This window comes from Trichoderma breve, chromosome 4, assembly GCF_028502605.1.
Source record: "Trichoderma breve strain T069 chromosome 4, whole genome shotgun sequence".
NCBI lineage: Eukaryota > Fungi > Ascomycota > Sordariomycetes > Hypocreales > Hypocreaceae > Trichoderma > Trichoderma breve.
The window spans coordinates 1,087,696-1,111,975 of record NC_079235.1 but is presented as its reverse complement, the minus strand read 5'-3'; the positions used below and the strand labels follow the sequence as shown (position 1 = coordinate 1,111,975).

Here is a 24,280-nt window from a genome sequence, read left to right as displayed (position 1 = left end):
ACTGGAAGCTGCGCTTAGACAAAACGCCCCAGGGTCGAAGCCACGCAAAGAGGCGCCGCGTTTAATTAAACTCGTGAGGGCCGAAATCATTATTGGATCAGTTTTAGTGCGGTATAGGGAATTCGTCAATGCAGTCTCGCTCTAAGCAAATCACCAAGTTCAAGTGCAGAGATATGTGCATAGGTTATAAGAAGTGGACAATAAGATAGTAGGCCGACGCCTTCGACTCTCCCAAGTCCCTGGATTGGAAGTTGAAGTTAAAAAGTTGAACCCTTTCATCTACCTGAAGTTGTTCCATAGTCAGTCCCCGCAGCAACTGGCATGTCTCCTGGCAAGCTTGGTATTGATGGAACTAGCCTATACTGAGGAGAGATGTAGAATATCGTCTCCGGTAGGATTCGTTCTTAGGACGGTAAAAGTCGTACCGGTTGATCAATAAACAGAGACAGGAGCGTGCACTTCACAAGCGTGGCTGGTCAAACGAAGGCGAGAGAGGAAAGCACCAAGAGAGCCTGTTGTAGTATTCTGGGACTGCGATAGGGTCGCTTCTCAGCCGACAGGAATAGCTTCGTCTGGCGAGCTTTCCGTGTCCCGCGGATGGAACACAGCATAGTACAACACATCCTTCAGAACATGCCCCTGGTAGGGAGACCAATGGTAAACCGGGCTCAGTAGCAATGCTGCCGCACCACCTTGTATCGAGGCGTATCATGTCGTAGGAGCTAAAACGACAACGCAAAGTTGCTGGCCGCTTTGCACACTGCAATGAGCCTCTCTCAGCGGCATGGGCGTGCAGAAACATGCATCTGCCGAAATCTCATGGACGAAAGATATTCCACATGTCGAAGATAGGTGATAGGTGCACAAATTCGAGAGGGTATGTGTCCTGATATCGAACTCAGGCTCGTTTGGTCTCCCACAGAATTGCCAGGTCACTTCACCGCAACACTACATTTTGGTCGACATCAAGAGTAACTCTTAATCTTTGATCAGTAGCTTTCTAACGTGCCAGTATGCGGACACAGTAATGATTCATCTTTGGTGGTATTAAAGGACCGGCCCTAGGACCAGAATGCCGCCAATCTCAACCAACGGCGTACAGCTGGCGAAGTTGAGTTGGCCCGAGCATGGTAGCCCAGAGAGTTTATTTCCGTATGGGAAAGCGGTTCCGACGCATGCTATCGGAATTCAGTACAGACACCCCGGTGCCCGGTGTCAAACGCATCGACCAATCTCGAGTATGAGTGGTTGCTTTCTTGCGGTTGGTCCTGGTAGCACCGGCGGGCTGTTTTTGGCTCCCTTTTCTTTTCTTTTTTTGTCGGGGCTGAAACGCTGACGGCGTCCAAAAGTCCCAGACGCCGGGGTTAGCACAAGATGTATACGCTGCGAAGCGATGTCTCGGGCGAGTGGTATTGCGGTTGTCGACTGCGGTAAGATATTGTTGTCTCTTTCCTCCCATCCCTCTCGCTCCCTGCTCTCCTCCCCTTTTCTGTATGGGATGCGTGGGGCCTGGAAGACTTTGACTTGTTTGCATATCTTTCAGCTGATAATGCAAAAATGCTGCACTTAACAAGCAGGCGTTGATTGACCTGATACATCTAGTCCCTGTCAGGACGGAATGCGGCTGTGGACAAAAGTCGTATTAAAGGGTATTTGAGAACTAACAACTTGCTGCGGCTGAACAGAGCTGCGGGTCGCACTACCTACCATACTTGGACCGGCCGCAATAAAAGCGACGGAAGTGAGCTCTTCGGTAACGTTGAAGTTAGGTACATGGCATGCCGTGCTACAGGACGACATATTTCATACCCGTAAGGCCGTTAAGATACGGAGGGAGGGCACGCCGCGAACCAATAGTCCGCGGTACTGGGATTTTGCCTTGCACTCCAGCACCTGTCATCGTAACCTCAGCGTCGCGGTGCGGTATCCCTGGTAGTGGTACATCCAAGCCCTGTCTTAAACCCCCCCACCCTAGAGAAGCAAAAAGCTGGAAACGCGAATCTTGGAGACATGGCGCCACGTCTCTGGGCTTCTCCACAGTGGCTTAAGACAAGCAAGGATGTGCTGCCGGACGTCCGGGATGGCGCTGCCAGGTGCTGCCACCTTTGGATCTCACTGGCAGAGGTGGTTCCCGCACCCACTGGCTCAACCGCCATGTCGGATTGACAGGTCTCACCACGAGACACAACACAGCTGGACGTCGCCGACAATGGCTTTCATTTGCGCCTCCACCGCCACAGCTGACCACTGCTTGTATAAAGTGCATTTGTGAGGTAGCGGCCTCGACGAGTAACTATCGAAGCAGTTTCAGCTCAGTCTCGGCTTGCACGTGTGATGTTGGTCGTGGTAGGGCCAGCAGTGCTACTGCAAGTTTGGAGTGGCACAGGGCGCGACAAGAGCGCCTCGGCAGCCGGAAAGCGTTTCATGCCTCTGCTATGTGGAGGGCGTTGGCCAGCGAAACTAAGAGCTCGAGCCGTACCGCGTCCCACCAGAATTGTTGATCCATTGGAGACCACAAGGGAGAAACTAAAGGGTAACGAGCTGTTAGCGGTGTTTCCGGTTTAAAGCCAACATTCGGCGAGAATATCGCCATGAAAAGTGAATATTTACCTGTCTCCTCCGGACATGTAGATGCATATATCGCACCTACACGTACGAGGCACTTGTATGCATCAGCGTCCGGTTGAGGGAGCATGGGCCGTGAAGCGCCGTTTGTTGAAGCCTCGGATCCTTTTCCGCAGCGGCGGCGATAAGCGTCCTAGCCCATTCGCTGGGTCATGTCAAACCTGGCATGAGAAGGTATCTCGGCCAACCCTTTTCCGCATCGTCGGATAAGATAGGCGGTGGTCATGTCTGTATTGCCCTGGGCGAGCAGCTGAAGTCAATGGAGGCATCAGAGGCCTGACCATTTGCGAAGCTGGCTCCATGGCGGCTACTAGCTCGGCGCACGAGCCTGCTTTTGGAAGCGAATCAATCCCAGGAGGTCTGGGCTGGTTAGGTTGGGTTGTCGACGAGCGAGACAGCGCGAGGATGGTGGTGAAGAAAGCTCGTAATGAGTGCTCGTACTTGTACATGTAAGACGGACCGGGCTGACGATGCGAGGTGTTGCTGCTAAATCCTTACTGCGGCCTTGGGAGCTAGAGGAGGTAAGATACCTACTAACTGGGTGAATAGGTAGCTTGCCTAAGAGGTGAAGCCATCTCGGCGTCTCCAAGTGGTGCAGCGAGGATGCCTGTATTGAGCTCCATCAAATTGTTTGAAATCAACCTGAAATGGACTTGACATTTCAAAATTGACAGGCTTCCCTGCGGCCGTCCAGCCTTGGAAGAGACCTGGGCTGTCACTGTCTCCTTCCTGTTGGCTCCGAGCTGCTGGAATGGCAACTGCCTCTAACGGGAGTCGATCTCAGGTGCAGCAGGCGTTTGGCCGCAGGCACTGTAATGTACAGTACTCGTACTAGCCCGGGACTCGAGTAGCGTTAACGTGGCCTACCCCACGTGTTGGCCCGAAGCAGCACCCGCTAGGTACCTCTTAGCAGCTGAGGGGTACAGGTGCAGTACAGTGACTGAGCGAGCTTTGGAGCTGCCATCCATGTTCAGTTCAAGTTGGCTTCAAGCTCCATCCCTCACCTTCACCTTGGACACATGCAGCAGAAAGGCGCTCTCTACTACCAAGTACGGGATCCAATCAATCTCATTAAAATTCATCAAAGACCCAGGCTAATTGCTCCAAGCATGACTTCGCTCAGTTTAGGGCTGCACTACTGTAGCCAAGGCACGGTTCAATCATCGACTTCGACGGTGGATTTCTCTCGATGCCCTCCATTCATCTCAGCTCATGTAGCTAAATGGGAGTCACTGATTGTGGCGTCACAGATGGGGCACAAATTTTTGGCACCTTCAGTCACATTTTGCCAGCTTCCTGGATCTGGCTCGACTCGATTCTTCGGCATGCCAGGCGAGAATAGCCTAAACCGGGAATCAAGGCAAGGGGAGCAGAGTGAAGGGAGACAGACAGCGCCTGGGCTCAGCATGCGGCGAACAAGGTGCCAGGTGCGTCAATACAGGCTCTTGGTCCGGAGGATTGCACTTCAAATAGGCGACTCCGATGGTGTTCTCCATTGTGCCAAGCTTGAGCCATGGATGGAGCAGGCTGGGTCTCGTGACGGGGCACGCCTGCTGATCAGCGCATACAACAGCATTTAGCGACATCAACCCAAAGCGCCCTCCTGCTAATGGCGTCGCCATCCCTGCTTCTGCTTCTGTGCCTGGCCCTGACGACGATCCATTGATTGCATGGAGTTGCAATCAACAGCAGCAATGCCAGTGCCGGTGCAGTGTCAATGCCAACATCACATCAATATCAGTTAGTACTACCACTCACTGCTATCGCCGAAACCATCTCCACCCGCTTCCGACATCATTGATTAGCAAGCCCGCAACAGTTCATGGCACAGAAACGTGGTCCAAAAAGGTGGAATAATTGGGCCAATCCGTGACGGGCGCATGCACAAGACTCTGGTGTTTATCCTTATTTGACCGCGGCCGCTGGAGAGGGGGGAAAGGGGGGAAATAGAGCAGCTCTTCGCGGGGCATAATGATACCATGAGGAGCAAGCTCGTGGCAAGCCGATGACTCTATTGCGGCATGCGGGCAGCCCGAACGGTAAGCATCTGCATGATGCTAGGAGCGTGTCTTGAACTCTGATTAATTACAGGTAGTATCAGATCAGAGCGATCCAAGAGATAACCGGCAGCCAGCTCTCTATTGGCCTGGCCCACAGAGCACGACGCCGTTGATGCTGATGCCGGCCACCAGCCCTTGGTTCCCTCGCGACCCCACCTCCTTTGTTTCCCCATATGCCGTGGAGCCATGGCTACGGTATGTTTCACCTGTTTTGCTGGTGGAAGGAATAAACCTGGCGGCGTCCATACAGACGAGTGCTTTTCGAACATCAAACAAACACTGCGCCAATGTCTCGTTTCGGGGACGGCGCCATCATTGCTTGCTTGCTTGTTTACTCTTACTAATTGAGTGTCGGCCGGCATTGAGGCTTTGGCTTAGTACAGACAACTAATCTACCACCGTTGTCTGGTGGCACTGCAGCTATCTACAGGTACTTTGCAGGCTCTGGACCTGGTGCCGATAAGAACAAATGACGCCAGCCCTTTTCCATTCTGAAAGATGTGCCTCCGTTCGGGGCACTAACTTGGAATGATCCAATGTTAATTGGATTATGCAAAGCCATGGCTTGGTAGCACCTTTAATTAGCATCTGCTCTGTTCTTGGCCTGGCTGGCTTTTGCAATTCCCAATTTTTTTCTCCATGCTGCCTTTTTCTCTCGTTTAACAAAGTCCTCGTCTCACCGTTAGCCCCAGAGGCTACGCAATCCTCGCTGGGCTAGACAGGGCTAATCCTGGAGCTGCCGCTTGTCAATCCTGGACGCCAGCCCTGGCAACCTGGTTAGCAAGGGCTCGAGTGCCGCTATTAACTTCCCGAGCTTCCATGCGGCACAGGCACAGAGGGCGAATTACCCCGTAAAAGCACAGGCACCCTCGGAACTTGCTGACCAACGAAAACGTCAAGTCTCGCCATTCTCTTGGTAGCCGAGAGAAGGGGAGAAAAAAAAAAGAAGAAGAAGACGAAGAAGAAGAAGGTGACCCCTGTGAGTTGCGGCGGTTCCTCGTGTGGATACTTTCAGTGCTGCTCCGTACAGACGGAACAAAAAATAAGTTGAAGCGAGGAGCACCTGTGCCACCGAGATGGGAGACCAATACTGGCAGAGGCAGGCCCCGGTGAGACAAAACTAGAGGCGACGCTATACAACGCAAGGATCGTGACCAAATCGAAGGAGATGCGTTAGCACAGTCCCAACGCGCGTTGTTCTCAGCAGAGGTGCTGGCCTTGGGCGTTTAGTCACTTCAAGCCCAAGCCCTTCCTGGCCATGGTGTTGCGGTTTGGCCAATGCCCTGCTCCGGCTTGGGCGAATGAAGACGACCTTGGCTGAGGGGAACCTCCCTCGGTACGGACAACTGAACTCTATACCGGAACAACTAGACGCCTTACGGACACGCGACTGGCGGTTCCCTGGACTCCCAAGGGTGGTGCTACGGGTGCTCGTACTAGCACAGGTATTGCTTCTGCTAGTACCCAAGTGGTGTGCCGGTACGTGTGCACGTATGTGTACAGCACCTCGTACTTTGTACGTGATAATGGTACAACCCATGAAGCATAAGCCGCGCAGCTTTGTTTCGGGTGCCGGTTGGTCTGCAGTCTGTCTAGTCACTCTAGTGTCCTGCACGAAGCTCAAGTGCCTGATATCCGTTTCTAGCCACGCGCAGCATCTTTGGACCACCCCAAGATGCCGCGGGGATCACGACTAGCGAGCACGGCACCGTCTGGCGACCCATTGACGTGGTGTCGTCTGTCGCGACGAGAGCTCGGAATTTCCTGTTCTCGAATCCGCCCCTCTGCCTCCATTTCCGTGCCGAAGCAGCGCTACTGGTTCACTCCACGCTGGCGACGGGACAAGAGTGGCGCATGGGACCTTGGAGAGACAAGGACGCACTAGATGCCCTGGATGGGACAATACCTCGCCGGCCCCCTTTGTTGGCTGATGGACACTCTGCCCGCAGCGGTAAAAGTACCAGACACGTACCCGTTTCGTACGAGTACGGGCACATGTCCTCGTCCACAGAGCGATTTGCGTGTTGGTTCTGGCGTGCCAAGGCCAATAACTTGGGAGCCCGCCTCGCCATGAACCCAGCGACTCGGACATCAGCGTACCTGAAGAGGAGAGGATTAAGGTCTCGGCCGGTGCTAGATGTCAGTGCTAGGTACCCGACCAGGGCCGGAGCTGAGTGGGTTCCTTGTTGGTCGTGTCAAAATGCATCAACTGGAGCCAATATCATATCTGTCCCTCCACACGGTCTGGTACTTGTACCTGTACCGATGTCAACATCGGTCTGGTACCTGCCTGTGCCTGTGTCTGTGCCGGGCACGCGGGACTCGTACCTGTACAAAGCCGACCGCGATAGCGACTGAACCGGATCGATGTGACCAGCCCGGCAAAGTCAGTACAGTACCGGTATAGACTGGAAAGGTAGGTATAGCAGCCCAGCATCCATTGCCTGGCCCTCCCTGTCCGCCCTGCGCCCGTGTCACCCTGACTAAAACGCTCTCGCAGTGACATGCCGACTATCAAGGCCGACGACCGTGGTTTTAAGGCCGTCGACGGCCCCAAGACCCTGGCCAGGTGGGTGTAGCATTTGGGCGGCCGCTAAAGCTGGCGTCGCTGCTAGCACGACCGCGGTGCCCTGGAGCAGCGCCTGTAGCCGGGCTAGAACCTGACCTTGGCAGCTAGCGGCCACTGCTAGCACTGCAGCCCGCGACGCTCCAGGCATCGCCGCAGCGGCACCCCAGCCTGCGGCCTCTAGGGCCTCTAGGGCTTCCAGCACGTTTGGCCTGGCGGGCCGGACGATCGCTGGCTTCAATGCCCTTCGTCGACCAGGCAGTTCCTCGCTGCATGCATGGCAACGGGGCCAAGAGAAGCAAAAGAAAAGAAAAGAGGGAAAAAAAAGGGAACCAGAAAGAGCAGCACCCCGGCTTGCGCCTGCATCTGCGTCTTGACGGGAACCAGCGATTGGCCCAGCAAACCGCTGCGTTCCAGCTCCCTGCCTGCATCAGAATCCCAGCGAGGCTCGTCGTCCGCCTTTTTCGCTTCGACCATTTCCTCACCTCCAGCCGCTGCGCTGCATCTGCATCTTACAAGTACCCGAACGCATGCCCTGCCTCGTTCGTTGACTGCTGGCTGACTGCTTTTCGCTGCTTATTCCTGTCCTGTCCTGTCCTGTCTTGTTTGCTGTGCGCTGCTCTGTCTCTCTCCTTTTTCTACACCCTCCTCTCGCGTCTATCCTCTCTTCCTCTCTCCTCTGCTCCTCTCCTACTGTCCTCTTCTTCTCCTCACGTTTCTCGCTACTATCCCGCCTCTTTCGTCTGCTTCGCTCAAATCCTCCCTTGCTCTCCTTGATTGGCCATCTGACGGGCGCGCTCTTCTGCGACGCTGCTGACACGCCAGCCGGTTGGCACCAAGGAGGCTACCGTCCAAAGTGGACTGGCCAACACCAGAAAAACGGCCGCGAGTAAGAAAGCGACAAGAGAGACATCTGCTGTCTTTGTGCGGGGCCGGCCCAGCTGCCATCGTCCTGGTGGGTGCCGTTACTAATTGGCCCATTCGATCCTCTGTCTTTTGATCTCATATCAACCGGCACATCCTCTCCGTCCTCAACTTGCAAGCAGCTTTCTGCCCTTCTCCCGGTGACTGCCGCTCCCACCCAGCCCGACTTTTGACTCTCGTTTCACTTCGGGCCCCGGATCTGCTTTTCTCCTTTGGCCTCGTTGGTGTTTTCTTAGAGTCCCAAGAACTTGGCTCTAGTCTACGGGCGTAGTTTTTTCTCTTCTTTCTTTTATAAAGAAGAAAAAGAAGGGATCCATCTAGCAGCGTTGCGATATTCTGAGCTTGTCGCCCGTACTACCACGCCGAACTTTTGTGTGCCCCATGCCGGAGATAGCTAGACATTGCTACACATAATTCTTGCTGCCTCTCCCCTCTGCATCTTGGCCATAACGATTTGTGGCGACTTCTTGTTGATTTTTCCCGACTACTTGATATTCTTGTCTTGTCCTGTCCTGGAGACCGCAATTCCGTATCTGGAGTCAAATCACACCGTCTCTATCTAGCTCTAGTCTTCATCTGATTCGTCCGATACCACGGCTTCTACTACCTATAAATCGATCGGCTGCGCCTGTCACGAAACAAATCTCGTCTCTTCGGTCCTCTTGGTATCATCAAGCAGCAAGGCGTTTGAGCGCATCTGTTTGTCCGGCTGTGTCCTTTTGCATTAGATCTGCCTCCGAAGCTTGGAATCAACGCCAACGTCGATATTGCTCTGCCCGTTTCTTCATCACCGCGATCCGGCATCGTCCAACTTGCTTGCACCTCTTCTCCTCGACATTAGCTGCTATTGTTACACAGAAACGCCGGTCCTTGCACGCTCGGGTATAACAGCATCCTCGCACACGCCCTCCCAACTGCCAGCAGCACCATCCCAAGAGATCCTGTCCTTTCACGACATGCAATAATCCCACCTATCGTCTTACTTTTCAACAACAGCACACCACCTTGATTGCTCCATCCTCTTTGCGGCTTCTGCGCTACCTTGAGAGCACAGACTGAAATATCAACCGTCTCACCCCTTTGAAAGCACCACGTTGGTAGCACAGCATCGCGAGACAAATAAAATTCTCTCCGATTCTGCAAACCGGGTTACAAAGTACAAGGTGGGCAAAACATTACCGCCGGCGCTAGTCTCTGCATCTCTGGCCTCGCTTTTCGGCCTATGCAAACCGAGAGTCGTACCAAGCAGAGCCGAACTACGTGTTGAATCTCCTTGGGACCCCTTGGATATTTGTTAAATCTCGCCAGCCTGCGCATCGCCCGTACTGCCGCAAACCCAGAAAACGCTCAACCTATCCAGCCATGGTTCAAGACTGGACCCGGGATTCGTTCCCCCGTCACCCGACCTTTCAGCCTCAGTACTATCCGGCTGATGGAACCACTGCGCGCCACCAGTCCTTTTCTTCTGAGAGATACGCCTCCGATGTTGTTCAACGACACCATTCCTTCCCACAGGAGCGCGTTGGTGTCGAAGCTGACAATGCCCGTTTCCAAGAGGGCACTGACTCGCGTCGCCCGCCACTCATGGTAAGTTGTATATGATGTAGCCGGCCGTGAGTCTTTTCTGACAATATTCGAACAACAGCAAATCGACGAGGCACTGAGAACCCACTGCGGCATTGTTGCCAAGCACTATTTTGTTGCTGCCATTAACGAAGATGGCGCGTCCATGACCTTCTTCAGCCCTAGCCCGGGACGTGGGATGACGGACAACACCATCCGCCAGTTCTTTGATGCCAACAGATACCGGCAGGTCATGTCTCGCATCGATGCAGGTAAGACTTTCTATAAACCAACCTCTCGACGGATTGCTAATGTAGTCATGAAAGGTGCGGACCCCATGCTGGACGACTACAATCTCGAAGACAGCTTCTACAACCGCCCTGCTGCCTTCAACCGTAGTCGGATGATTGACGGCCGTCGCCGCAACTCTGGATTTGGTGACTGGAGTGGCAGTCCCGTCCGCCAAGGGCGCAAGCGCGTCAGGGGAACTCGAGCCGTAAATGATGAAGACGATGTTCCCATGACGGTCTCATCTCGTAGAGGTATCAGGATCGGCGACCCCCACGCTGTTTGGAGCTTCTATGAACAGCGGTTCAAAAACTGCCAGCAGACGGCCTGCAAGCTCATTGCCAAGGCCTGGGTCAAGGCCGTGGAGCCCAAGAAGCAGTCCACACACCCTTACACCGGCAGCGACGAGAAGGCGCCTGCTTGGTGGCCAAAACCGTGGGGCCCTACCAAGGACGACAAGGTCCGGCACAAGGAGCCAGACCACTTATACAAGCGAGGTTAGAAAAACTGCCCCCTTGAACGCGTTGGAAGAATGAGCGGAGGCTAACTAAGAAGCAGAGCGTGTACATCTTCTCGCTCACATCCTGAGACTGGTTGTTGAGCCCAACGCAAAGCAGCATCCTGATATCCAAAAGCTTGGCTTGAACGTGAAGAAGCTCGAGGAGACAACCGTCGAGGCCCTGTCGTCATTTTTCATGGACAATGAAGCCAACGCCAAGAAGAGGCCATTCCTGAACGAGATCTTCAAGGTGGCTCGCCAGGAGGAGCGATACAAGAATGGCGAAATCGGTAAGTTGATCCAAGTAAGCTTGTGACTGTTCTTCTGAATACTAATGCAAAAAAAAAAGATGGTACGACTGAGGTCTACGTCATGGCAGAAGACAAGATGCCAGAGAGTTACGCTTCGGACAATGAGGAGGCTACCTACATCAAGGATGAAGATGATCACGAGGCTAGAGCTAAGCCGCTGGCTGCTCAGTGCCTCCCTCACCCGGCAGCATCAGAGCCCAGCTCCGCGACAAGTATTCGCCCGCCCACCTTTATAAATGACATGACAGTCAGGGCCAATGCATTCCCGCCGTCCATGATTACAGAGCTTCCCGCACAGCCGCATACATATGTCGAGGGTGGCACAATGTCTGTTCACAGCAGCCAGCCTGTGGCTACCACAGCGGCTGCCAACATCGCCCTCGACATGGTTCCGAGCCCTCATGACGCCAGCCGACGGCCGTCAGTGTTCAGCGACTACGCTAGCCCTGGGGGAATGTACAGCCAGCAGTGGCCACAGGCATCAACGAATACCAACGCATCGACCATGTATCCCTATGCACAGCAGCAAACTACCACACAGTCAGCATCGTTTGTCGGCTCCGGGGTTTCCATGACATCCAATCAGCCCTTTATACCAAATTCTTTTGAGACACCACACCGGAACGAATACGACCAAACCGGAGCTCCGATATTTCGATCGGGGGATTTGTCTCAGGCGCCCCCAGTCACCCAGCAGCAGGGCTATGGCTACGCAATGTCGAACGATACCCGGGGAATGAGAGTCATGACCCAGGTTGTGGATGCCGCTGGGCATCGCCCGTCTCTACAATAGAAGGAGAGGAGTTTCTAGTACCAAGCGGACATCAATAACGCAAGCCTTGTTGGGCATTGCGTGCAACTATGCTGGCCTTGGGCCTCACGATGGATACGGCGGCCTGGTCTAGACAGTACAGGGCGCAAAATACACCAGAAGGCACATGACTTTTTGTGTGTGGATTTTCTGATTTTTCCTTCTCGTTACTTATTCCCAATTAGTACGAGCCTTGGCGTTTATTGGGCTTTCAATAGTCCGCAGGGGGGCTTTCTATTCAACAATTGATATCTCGACAAAGCAGGCGGAATCACGCTGCCTCTTTTTCTCCTCTTTTTCTCTCTTTCCCACATTCTCAAGGCTATCCTCTCTTGCCTTTAACTTTGTTTATGTTTGTTGTTTGCGAGCGTGCTCTCGCGATGGGTGGATATTTGCCTCTGGCGGATGCTTTGATGAGTTTCTGCGATAACAGTCGCCTGGCGGGCACAGCCTCTGATTTTTCAAAACGTATTTTTGGTTTGGCACTTTTGAGACTTGACGCACGCAAGCGTGACGATTGCAATGTCGGAGAAATTTTGGGCATTTCATTGGAGTTTTGTTTCTAATCAACCTGGATGCAGATGGATGGGCTGATACGAAGAAGATATTGGGTGGCTATGAGATGTAGAACGAAACAAACGAAGCGAGCGAGCGAGCGACTGTCATCTTTTTTTTTTATATCTCGTTTCTTTTTTGGAAGCGTCAAGTATCTTGGGAAGAAAATTGGCTTTTTTCTTGGGCGGGTATACGGATTTTGTATTTTGTTTCTTTCATATGACGGTAATTAATCTTTGATGTTATTGTTTAATGGGTATATGTGCATGGCACAGTGATGAATGAGTTGATATCTTTGCAATTTTGATCTCCTTTCTTGAGGACACTGTCCCTTTCCCCCTCTGCACTTTGTCATGATTTGTAGCTGTCCCATTATTACGCCAGTGAACTGGAGAGCCTCTACTGTGATTCATTGGGAGGAAATGGCCATGTCTTCGCTGGGAAAGCCATAAACGTGGAATTTAATTGCACATCGTTTCCTGACCAATGATGATCCTCAGCGGGAGAAGATGAAAAGGGGGGGCTACGAGTACATAGTCTTGGTGTCGAGCTGCTTGCTGGGTTCGGCACGTATGGATGCATAGCCGCGGGCTGGGGGGAAGGATAATTTTGCATGGGATATATGCAGGCAGCGAAGTAAGGGAAAACTGCGTGGGTGTCACTGGTTGGAGAAGATCAATGGATGGAAAGACTACGACGAGGGTTGGAGGGAAGAAACGAGGCGTGTACCTTTTCTTTTTTTTGTGCAGGGGTACGTTTGTGTGTGTGGTTTTTTGTCACTGATGCTTGCGTTGTGGAGTCCCATTTTTTGACCACGGAGAGATGCCGAGCGAGAATAAGAGAAGGGGAGGGGCCATGACGAACTGGTTCTAGGATTTTGCTGGGCGGGGATCGGGATCGACGGGAAGGGAGGGGGGGATGAAAATGTGATGTGGTATAAGTGATTGATTTGGATTATGCGTGTGCGCTGTTCTTTTTTTTTTGTTTGACATTTTTTGGTTTGGCTGGGGGTGTGAGGTTTGATGGGATTGGTGAGGGGAATGGGTATGGGAACTTTGGAAGACAATGTACGAGTACAGGTACAGGTATGTTGGACGGCAAGGAATGGATCCTGAAAGGTGCTGATATTGATGGGCATTAGTCTGTGTAGGGTTTTTGACGAATTACATGTGCAGTGGGTGGTGTATGTGTGTTCCAGGAAAGATGCCAGGGGAGGGTAGGGAAGAGAGCTGCGAGAGAGAGAAAAAGAGAGAAAGTGATGTGTCATGTAATCTGGACGTGCACTTGGACCAGGCACGGGCTGCGGTTGGTGAGGTGCAGTAGCTTTGCTGTATACATGATTCAGGACGAAGGCTAACTAAGGCATGTATGTCTGAGTGTGGAAGAGAGAGAGGGTGTGTGGATGGAATGGGATTGGAGGAAGAGCGAAGTTGAGTGAAGTGTGTTCAGCTGGCTAGGGGCTGCAGCAGGACTGGAGGGCTAGAACCAGAGAAGTGAAGCGAGGGGAGGGGAGAGAGAGAAAAGGAAGAAGAGGCGAGCAAGGCTGGATGGAGGTTTGAGATGGGTTGATTTGGTTTACATTTAGGTTTTGTATGTAGGATGGACTGGAAACTATCGAGGTGGTATTGGGGGAGGGTGGGCTCTCCTGATCCGGGGATAGTGAGAAGATGATTTGCTCAATGGAGTAAGGAGAGAGGTGAGGGTCCACATTGAGAGCGTCATGAGCTTCTCTTACATGGATGAGAATGTGTTGATTGCTGTCTCTCTCGCCAGTGCTCTTCGGGTACTCACTCGGGTACTCACAGATGCAGAGCCAACAACTTATTCTACTCGACTCCAGCCACTCCCCTCTCGATTTCAAGTGCCTCACTTCCCTTTCCCCCCAAAGCAGCGCTATTTTTCCAGCTCGCGTAAAATGTGCGTGTCAGGTTAAGAAGAAGAAAATCCCAGTCCCGCAAAAAAACTACAGATCCCTACCACTCTCTCACGGCAGGGTCGGGAAGGGGATTAGAAAAAGATGGTGAGCGGTCTGGCCCGTCTCGCCTTACTTCTAGTATGAGTGCCTACGTACAGTAGCTTCGTATGTACCGGTACCTATGGGATGGGAGAGGAGGGGATGAGAAGATCACGGTGAAGATGGTAGTATTCTTGTCTTGTTCTTGTCTCTCGTCTTTGTCCTTGCTTCGGATTTGGATTTGCTTGCTCTGTGGGGCTCTGTAAAGGTGAACTTGACTCTTCTTGTATTAACGTAATGACAGCTTCTTTGGATCGGGAATCGGAGAGATTGAAGCTTTAGAGGCTCCGGATGGGGGGGAAGAGAGTGGCCTGATTCCGGGCGTGCTTGGTGCAATCTCTTGGCGATGGTGTGGCAATCCCTACAATAGAAGCGTTGTTAGATGCTAGTATTTGCTAGTAGATGCCAAGTAATGCTTGTTGGAAGCAGCAGCAAGTCATTCATTCCCATCTCCGGCTTTGGCGTTGACGTATCCAAGTATAAGCTGACTGTGGAGACTTTTTTCATACATTTGATGTCTCTGCTCTTATACGCGCCAAGATAAGAGAGACTCCGAGGACATTCACTTTGTGGTTCTGTATGAGTGTTATTCATTATTAAACTCGGCTGGTGGAAAACAGAGGTATAGATTGTTACGATTCATGTTTTTGATTACCACTGTATGAGTACCTAGCAACTGCATCTTCTTTCCGGCTTCGTTCTTAAACCCTGCAAGGCGTCGATCAACCTAGACAGATTCCTCCAAACAAGGCACTCAACCAACTGTTCTATTCTTTCTATCCGAACCAAAGTACATGTACAAAACCAAAGATAAAATGCAAGCCCATGTCTCAATGTCACCGTATAATGTAATATCATGTCATTCAGAGGTACATTCTCGCGTGTCCCATGTCCGCGGACCTCCCCCCCTGTCCCATGTCTTCGGCTCGACGACCAAGGATGGGGGCGGGAAAAAAAAAAAGAAAAGAGAGAAAAAAAAAAGTGACAGAAAAATAACGAGGGGCAATCTGAGGAAAATTAAACGAGCCCGGCTGGCTAGTCAGTCCATACAGGAGCGACGGAGGTGGCTCCGAGCTGCCCTCCTTTGCGTGTGTCGCCCTTGTTTGCCTTGCGTGTGGAGAAGGGACCCTTGTTTGTCTTTTTCGTGATGTGACTTGAATTGATTGATTGATTGATTGCCAAGAGAGAAAAAGAGAAGAGATGTCGCAGCTGAAAAAGCTTCGCTTGAAAGAGGAAGGGGAAAACATGGTCAAGCCCGGTTGGTGGTTCGGTTGCGTATGAGTATGGGTAGACATAATGTATGTGAAGAGGGCTAATTATGTACCAAGAAATCGTAGAATGTTCATTTGGTGCCATACGGGACCAAGTTTCCCTCCCTGCGCATCTGCCACAGAGACGCTGGCTCAACAACCCGGCAGGGGAGTTTCAAGTGGTGGATGGCATCGCCAACGCAGTTGACACCGCTCCCAATACGCTCATGGTATATCTCAATCTCGCGCCAGGATCGTGTCAAGACCACGGAATTCCACGCCTCAACCACCTTGGGGCTCATCTCCAGAGACCACGTCCCGCGCCAGGTAATGGACGCTTTGCTCCCCTTGACGCGATAGATGAAGGCGCAGGCGTCGCCCTTTGCGCCGTTCCAGAGCACAAACGTGTCCAGCTCAGGCATTCGCTTCGCTAGAGCCGCAGCCCTGCATAGCAAGTCCTCGATCCTGCCTTGGCTGTCCGGGTTCAGGTTCGCGTCTTCTCTCAGGAGCTGCGAGGTGAGCGCCACGGTCTTGAGCTGCGGCCACGTATAGGCTGGCTTGCAGTGGCGGAGGACATCCTTGGCGTCGACCATGAATGAAACGGCGAGGTGCTTCAGGCCAAGGCTCTTCCTGGCGAAGATGTCGCCCAGGGCGTCTCCAATGGCGACGGAGTTGATGGTAGGGGGCTTGGGACCCCCGTCCGGCTGTCGTTGCTGGAGGACTTTGTAGAATTTGCGGGAGTCTTGGAAGACTACCAGACTGGTGACGGCCTTGGAAAGCTTTTGTAGCATTGCATGACGGAGAGCTAATCATCAGAAGAATGTTAGAAGTGAATTCAAGACAGACAGACCAAGATATGGCAGTTGAAAAAGACAAAGAAAGACAACATACCTGCTACATGGTCTCGTCTCCTGTCTTGACTCGCAGTCTCATGCAACGCCCATGGCTCATAGCCCATGTGCTCCAGGAAAGGCAGCGCCTCGAGCATCGCACTTATCCCAGCCGGTGAAATACACCTTCGAAGCTGTCGACGAATGACAAACTTCGTCACGCAGATGACCTTGGGAAGCGGCTCGCGCTCGAAGCTCTTGTCCAGCTTGATGGGCCGAAACATTCGACGCACGGCCTCCTCCGGCGCAGGCCTGCTTTGCTGGCCGTTGACCCAGCCATGGTTAAGGTCGCTGATCTTTCGACCATCATCTCCCTCGGTGCGGTCGTTGGAAAAGTACAGCGGCTTGAACCAGTGTTCGGAGTCGCTGAGTGAACAGACGTTGAGTTCCAACGTCAAGCTGCTGCTCTGGTCCCATGTGCTGAGGGCAGTGAAGAGCTTCATGATGGCCTCCTTGACGATTTTACTGATGTTGGATGGTGGAGGGTTCCATCTCGCACAGCAGGCGGATTGATCTCTGGGGAGGCCGATCTCGAAGAAGATGTGCTTGACCAAGTGTCTTTTGTGGTGTGGGACCATGACGTTCAATTCGTCGAGATCAGAGACATCCAGGTTCAACTTCTTGTAGTTTTCTTTTTCAATCACGTCTTGCCACTCTCTGTTGATCGTGGCACAGGATTCCCAGCCTGGAAACTTTTGGTGGGCGACCTTCTCCATAATCATGAGGCGGAGTTCAGGGGGGAGATACATCCATGATGATCTCGATTGGCTGGGGGATTCTACGGGGTATCCACCGGAGCAAGGAAGAAAGCCTGACATCTTGAAGAGAAGTCTTGATATAAAGTCCTTGTTGAAATTGGTATATTGGTATATAGATAGCTGCTCTTGGGCGAGTTGCTCGAATTGGTATATCGGCGAATTGGGGAGATTTGGAGCTGAGTGTTTGGATCTGTGTGCTTGGAGCTGAGTGCTTTGAGCTGAGTGCTTGGAAGTACTTGACGAATTGGTATGTGGAAGATGGGCAATGGCAGACACATGGGGGAGTGCTGGGTTTTATAACGGGCATACAAAACTCTGCATCTCATTGTTTACATTGGAAGCTTCTGTAAACATTCAGAGAGTTTGGGCAGAGATACTGTTGTCTTGACAATGGGAGTCATAAGGAACATTCACACTGTCGATATCTGTAGTTTAATGCCCAGTGGCTGAAGCTATGGAGAAGAGATGAGCAATGGCTGGGTCCATCGCGGGATTCAGGAGAAGCTTCTGGCTGGTTGGGCGTTATACTTCAGCAATACATGTGTATGTATAGATGGATTCGCCAGAAGAAAGATAGGGGGTGACGCGGCTTACACTGGGATACGGAAGAAGCAATCACGGAGTGACTACATGCATGATAAGTTGGGGTTTGGGGAGAACTACAAGAAAACGCGCCCTTTCGAACCTATATCATACATCACAACACCGGTGGACTTTAGTTCGATGAGCCATTGACGAAATAGTCCAATCGAATACAGTGTTAGACTGGAGTATTTACGTATCTACATGTACAAAGCAACAACTCCCTCATAACCAAGCCAAAAGAAAATATCAACAAACGCCATTACGGAGTAAACAGAAAAGCAAACAAGCCACACAACTTATCATTCCCATTTACACTCTTACATCTCTTGAAGATTCTACCTCACCACACTGTACAAGAATAAACTGATTAAAAAAACACTCCGAGTTTTCCGTTTCTTTCTATTGTCTTCCTCTCTCTCAGCCGCTCCAGATATCATCCTTAAAACGCCTCCTTTAGAATCACTCCAAGCAACACACTGTGTCAATACCACGGAACACATTTCAAAATTATAATATAGTATACGGTGTTATGGAAAACTGCCAAGGTTACGGCACGTTCTCTTCCGGTCCCCTTTCGTATGTTGTTTTTCCTTTTTTTTTTTTTTTTTTTTTTTTCCTTTCTTTTTGTTTGTCTAAACCGGGGTTATGGGTTGGGACTAAAGAAAAGACCCTGACCCCATGAAATGCGAAAAGAAAAGAGAAGAAAAAAAGAAGAAGAGAGACTTGTCTACTAAAATGACATGGGTATCGGAAACACCAAGCCACCAAGTGACTCTGAACTAGGAATAAAGAAATGGAAAATACGTCTCATCTTGTCGATACTGAGAAGAAAAGGGGTATTGAGACTCAACTACAGACAACAGTACTCGTATACTAAATGTCATATCACGAGTGAATCTCCTAAGACAAACATTGTCCCTCAATCAATTCTATTTTCAGGATGGATTATTTCCTCCTAGTGGCTTCCAGACCGCAGCTAAACTGAGACACCTGCAGGGGGCCTGCATCTAACCAATTGGCTCTTATTTGCAGCTTTACGGCCGCTTGAATGCATGCATTAGGGTGTCTCTCGAGAATCGCGGAGATGCAGCTTCTGCTTCCGCCATCGTAGCCTCCAATAACAACCCCTGATCAGATATGCTTCGGATTGACAACACGGCAAGGTACAGCACAAGTTCTTGGGCATCAAGGATCGTACACATTATCTTTGGTCCCCTAGCATCGGAGAGCGCTAACAACAACAGCTTTGCTAATTACGTAGAGGTTTTTTCCCATGTAGCCCAAAGCCAAACCATGTCTGCGCGTATCCGACGCGGTCCAAAATGGATATGTAGGTTTCCCCTTTGTAGTCCTCCAAGTGCATCCTACCAAACGCCAAGCTGCTGAAAGAAGGAATCTTACAGTGAGAAATGGTATCTCGCCAGAGCTAGGCCCAGTAAGAATAAAACATTGCTGAAATAGAAAACCGAATCGAGGACTTGGGTAAAATGGATAATAAACGATTCGAAAAAACGTAGTCATCATCATTGCCGAGGCAGGCGTGGCAGAAAAGAGGCCGGCAGAGGATCTGGTATTGACATAGCCTTGCGAAACGGGGGGTGAGGAAGAATAAAAAAAAAAAGTCATGAGCTATCGTCTCTCTCGTGTTGGATCTTAGCCTGCGTCGAGACGTAATAGGCCTCGGAAAAGCTCGAGAGAGATGCTGGAGGATGGAATATCACCAATGCATGTCCGGATTCCTAACTCGACGGCATGCCGGTATTGGGCTCTTCCTTGGGAGCAGCTGGGGGCTCCAGACCAGCCTGCTGTGCAACGCGCTTCCACGTCTCCAGTTCTCGGTACAGCCGCTCGCACTCCTGCTTAAGCTTGTCGTTGGACGCACTAAGCTCTGTTATAGCTTGCTCTGTGAGCAGCTTTTCCAACGTCCACTTTTCAATGTTTTGCTGCTCGTTCTCTTTGAGCTGGGTGATGAAACTAACAGCCCGCTGCAAAATCGATCCTTTGTTCTTCTCGCAGCCCGGGACAATCTTGGCCAGCTCGTTAATGCCTTCGTTGATAGTCTCGCGGCGTCGGCGCTCCACTACATCCGTGTCAGTGCCCCGTGTTCCTTCCGCAGATCTAGAGATTGTATATCTTACCTTCTTTGTGGTTATCCTTCCGCATCTTGTGCCACTCTTCTGAACCAACACTCGGCTTGGGGTTGGGGGGAGGCGGTGGCACTGCGTATCTGTGCTGTGGTGGAGGGGGATGAGATTGAACGCCATTCGGGGGAGGAGGAGGCTGGTTTTGGTTGACCGTAGGGTCCATCATGGGGTCGGGCTGTTGTGTCACGTCTGTGAAAGGGGTATCGTGCTTGAATGCATTTTCGTGGCCGTGGTCAGGATCAACAGGTCCCTGTGCAGAAAACTGCTCCTCGGTTGATGAAGGGACATGGAGGGTCGGGTACATGCCCAGGGCAGCCTGCGCAGTGCTGGTAGCATTGGAAGGGTCCGAGGCATCGGTGTGATCTGCAGCGGCAGCTTGCTGGAGAGCGTTGAAATCGGCAACATTAACGCCGCTCACAGCCGCCGCTTGCGAGGCCTCAATGGCATTTTCGATGAAGGCGGCTGTGTCCGCCGGCGACGCAGACATGGCTGCTGGAGGAGCGGCACGCTTTGTGCGCCCAAGATTGGGACTTTCTAATTCGCGCTTTCGTTTCTGGCCAGGAGAGCCAGGAAAGCCAGATAGATCGGGGTGTTCAGAGACAAGTGTATCGGCCATCATCTAGCTCTTGAGAAGGGGGAGAAACCAGCGGTGGCAAGCCGGGATGCAGTCGACCAGTTGAAGGTTTGCACGCTTGGCGGTTTGGCCAGACAGATGAATTTTATAGTAGATTGTTGAAAAGTCAACAGTCAGCTGAAGTGCATGTGGTTGGACAGTCTTGAGCCTATGACTCTGGTTAGACGACGACACTAGAATGCGATGCCTGCAAGGATTTATTAAGGAAGCGCGAAAAAAGAAAGGTTTCAGCTTGGCACTTTTGGTCCATGCCAAACGCGGGAACTCATATCACTCGACAACAATGGCGGCAAGGGAATGCAAGGCTGAGGTAGAGATGAGCAAGGGGGTGTGTGCTTGCAGCACAGTGCCTGGTCACGGACGAAGATGGGCAATGCGAAGCTGCAAGAAGCTGCAAGAAGCGCACATTCGCTCGACTTGAGCCGAGCCTGACGTCGTGCACGATCCTAATGCAACTACCGCCGGTGGTCTGAGACAGCGGAAGGACACTGACGGATGAGTGCGGTGCTCCTCATTCATCGCGGCTCACTTGAGCTGACGGCGACAGTGAACGGCTTGCGGCCGCATCATCACCATCGCAAAGCTTCCAGCAGGCAAAAGGCACACATGCGTCCACCTGATGCAGGCGATGCGGTGATTCAGCCATGACAGCATCAAGCAAAAGCTGGGATGCAAGAGGCACCATCGATACAATGCGTATCGCGGCGGATGTGATGAAGCTTCAGATGCGAGGTGGTGCGCGGACCAGCGAAGATGCTACGGCTTAGGAGTGCAGAGAGGAGCAAAAAGAAAAACAAAAAAAAAACTCGTCGCAAGGCATCTCCCGTTGCTGCTGCATGGTGGCCCGAAAATGCGCAGCTCGGCCATCTTGAAGCCATCGTGATGAACGAACGGGTAAGGGAAGTGCATAGTAGGGACATACCGTGACGATCATGTGCTCTGGAGCCAGATCACGGGTTTGGTCGTCTCACGTGTTTTGCGTGATCAATCTCGTGATATCGCGCGACGGGGTCCGAGTCGAGTGTAAGTCAAAGCTGCAACAGCTTCAAGTGAAAAAAAAGCACCAGAGGGCATTAAAAAGTTGAGAAAAAAAAGTGCATGAAGAAGACGAGCGTCGCGACGGCCGTGGTCAAGGGCCTCTTGTGACAACTCTTATGCTTACAAGGCGTATTTTTTGCTCCTTGGAGAGACCAGATGCGTCTACGTTGCAGAGAGAGACGGAGGAGAGGCGCTGAGGGACAAGGTCGGGTCACGCGGCGGCAGAAGGGAGGCAACACGTGCAAGCAGGCGGGAGGCGATAGTGATGAAATACTGGCGATGCCTTGCCCGCGGCTCGGCGCTAGGCCGCATTGGGGCTGCAGATTGCGGCCTGAGGCTTAAACCCGGGACTCTCGTTTGGGCGGTTGGAGCCTTTTGGAGGGGGGGAGCAGCAAGTCCAAGCAGCAAGTACCGGATACATGCACTTGGCGGTGCTTGGGACAGGCACGGAGGGCAGATTCTGGCCTGGCAGGTACCTGGTAGGGACCTGGTAGGGGACAGCTGCGCCGGGCCCGCGGCCAATCAGCACGCGCGACAGGGCACGTAGGCGCAGCGAATGGGGAGAAGCGCCGGCGCCTCTGGGAGCGCATGGGTGCTGGAAGGGCTGGAGATTGGGTGGAGGCGGAAAAGGCAACCGGCGCATGATACAAGAGGCAGACCTGGTGTTGTTCTGTTGGGTCTTGCAACTTTTCAGGTTGAGGTTGGCTTCGTGCAGGTATTGGTACTTTGGGGGAGGATGGAGAAATGACAAGCTGGAGGTACAGTTGCCGAGTACGAGGTACCGACGGAGTACTGGATACGTACATGTACTCGTACGTGGTTCGCGGCGGCGGGCTGAAGCATGCGGAAATCGCTGCCACAGAACCTCGACGGAAGCTGCTCCGTGGCGTACCTGGCACCTCGCCGTACACGAACGGGACCAGGGCGATAAGAGGCAGCGCTCGTACCCCGTACCTTGCACAGCAACCTGGAAGCTGCAAGCAAGAAGCAAGCATCACTGGCCCCTCTCCACTTTGGCTGTCCGCGTCTTCCCATCCACGGTGGGGCCCAGCAACACCATCAGACAATACCACGTCCGGCTGTGGCCCCTCCCGCACCGCCCAAGTATCACCTGCTAGGGTTGCTTGCGACCTTGCTGAGTCTCAGTCTGATGATGAAGGTCTGGCACAGTATCTATTTGATCAAGTATGTGAGCAACTCGCAAATCCATTCACCGCACCGTCCTGCTGCTCTTCACCGGCCCAAAAGCGCCGGCGCCTCGACAGACGCCTCGAGTCTGCAGTCACCTGAGGCCACAGCGAATCACTTGACTCCCTAGTGCACGGGTGAGACACTCATGCGGCCCCCAAATGCTGAGCTGACGGTTCGTCTGAATGCCATTGCCATCAGCTTGAATCGCATGAGAGAGGACGATGTGAGAGGAAGATGTTCTGTTATTCACACTCTGACGTCAACTTTTTAGCTCGACTGGTCGCCTTAAACATTCCTCAGGTGCTGAGAGAGCTACCAACGCTTCCTCATCGGGTGTATAACTACGGTCATCATTCATCCCACCCTCCAAGATTCACACTCATGCTGATCGTGTAATATATGTAAACTCACACTAAGACGGGCCGAGGGGGGGTGCTCACCTAATAGTTGGCATGCCCAGTGACTCGACATCTTATAGTGTTTTCCTTAGTGTCATGTAGGCAACAGAAAGCTAAATGAAGTGTATTGATCCTTTATTCAATTAAGAAATAGTAATATGTACACTTGACCAGCTTCACGCTCACCGGGATAGCGCTAAACTACCCCAGCACCCCCGGATGGCTACACAAAACTGCAGGAAGTCACCAGTCATTCTTTAGGTATTTGTCGATACTAAAACAAGGTGACATTAGTAGCAAAAATTGCTTTTATATGAATATCCCAGCCGAGAGTAGATTTAGTACGCGTAAATCTCGACGGTTCAGCAGATGATGCAAGTGAATCCCATCCAAAACGTCCATGCATAGAACCCTCCCCCATGATCATATTGATGACCCAATGGGTGACTAGCTCTAAACCGGATATGCCCACACGCACACGCACAAACATATTCTATTTGCAGATGTATCGGGTATCCATATCTTGAAGTAGCTGACAGCAGCATTAAAAGATAATAGCTGAAAGTAGCAACATCAAGAGATAGTAGCTGGCAGTAGCTTGGTATAGCAATTAGCGGACTATGATGCAGAGTACAACCCATTTGACTACATACAAATACATATCTTGCCAGAGACGCAGTCCATGTTCAAACCGCCGACTACTTGGGTCAACCAGTTGACATCACACGACATCATATATTACCTATGTGAGCCGCGCTATTCGTGTAGTCGGTTTTCCATTCGTATTCTGAGAAAGCCACTTCTTAGAATCCCAGCCTGAACAGCGTTATGCATGTTCTGTGAATGACCAGTTTTGTCAGCCTCCAGCCTGCTTGGCTTGTCGATCCCATTTGTGAGGAAATGACATTAGCCTGGAACCTCGAGTTCAATCAATTCATCTACTGGTATCGTTGGAATGTCCAACTTCCGTAGGCCACTGATTTCCGGAGCTCTTGTAAAACACTCAAACTATGATGGCAGTTCAACAACAGTGTCTTCACCTCTTTAGTATTGTATCCATCAGATAACTGCTGGCAGAATGAAAGGGTCGCCTGGATTGCAGGCAAGTCACTAAGAGGAGTAGTAGTATCTCTCCGGAGGGAAAAGGATGGCTAATGATTGGCTGAGTGATGCATC

The 24,280-nt window shown here is 51.9% G+C and overlaps 3 protein-coding genes across 3 annotated transcripts; 1 reads left to right on the top strand and 2 right to left on the bottom strand.

Moving 5' to 3' along the window:
* Positions 1-9,537: 9,537 nt before the first annotated feature.
* On the top strand, positions 9,538-11,629 carry T069G_06644 (uncharacterized protein; the record flags this gene model as incomplete). Its single annotated transcript, XM_056173854.1, has 5 exons — positions 9,538-9,762; positions 9,821-10,010; positions 10,065-10,523; positions 10,585-10,815; positions 10,875-11,629. 5 exons carry the CDS (start codon positions 9,538-9,540, stop codon positions 11,627-11,629), a joined length of 1,860 nt encoding a protein of 619 aa, XP_056027433.1.
* A 3,929-nt stretch (positions 11,630-15,558) lies between these two features.
* Positions 15,559-17,174, bottom strand: T069G_06643 (uncharacterized protein; the record flags this gene model as incomplete). The annotated part of the gene is made up of 2 exons (XM_056173853.1): positions 15,559-16,271; positions 16,358-17,174. 2 exons carry the CDS (start codon positions 17,172-17,174, stop codon positions 15,559-15,561), a joined length of 1,530 nt encoding a protein of 509 aa, XP_056027432.1.
* A 2,264-nt stretch (positions 17,175-19,438) lies between these two features.
* On the bottom strand, positions 19,439-20,462 carry T069G_06642 (helix-loop-helix DNA-binding domain-containing protein; the record flags this gene model as incomplete). The annotated part of the gene is made up of 2 exons (XM_056173852.1): positions 19,439-19,779; positions 19,838-20,462. The coding sequence occupies 2 exons, from the start codon at positions 20,460-20,462 to the stop codon at positions 19,439-19,441; spliced, it is 966 nt and encodes a 321-aa protein (XP_056027431.1).
* Positions 20,463-24,280: the final 3,818 nt, after the last annotated feature.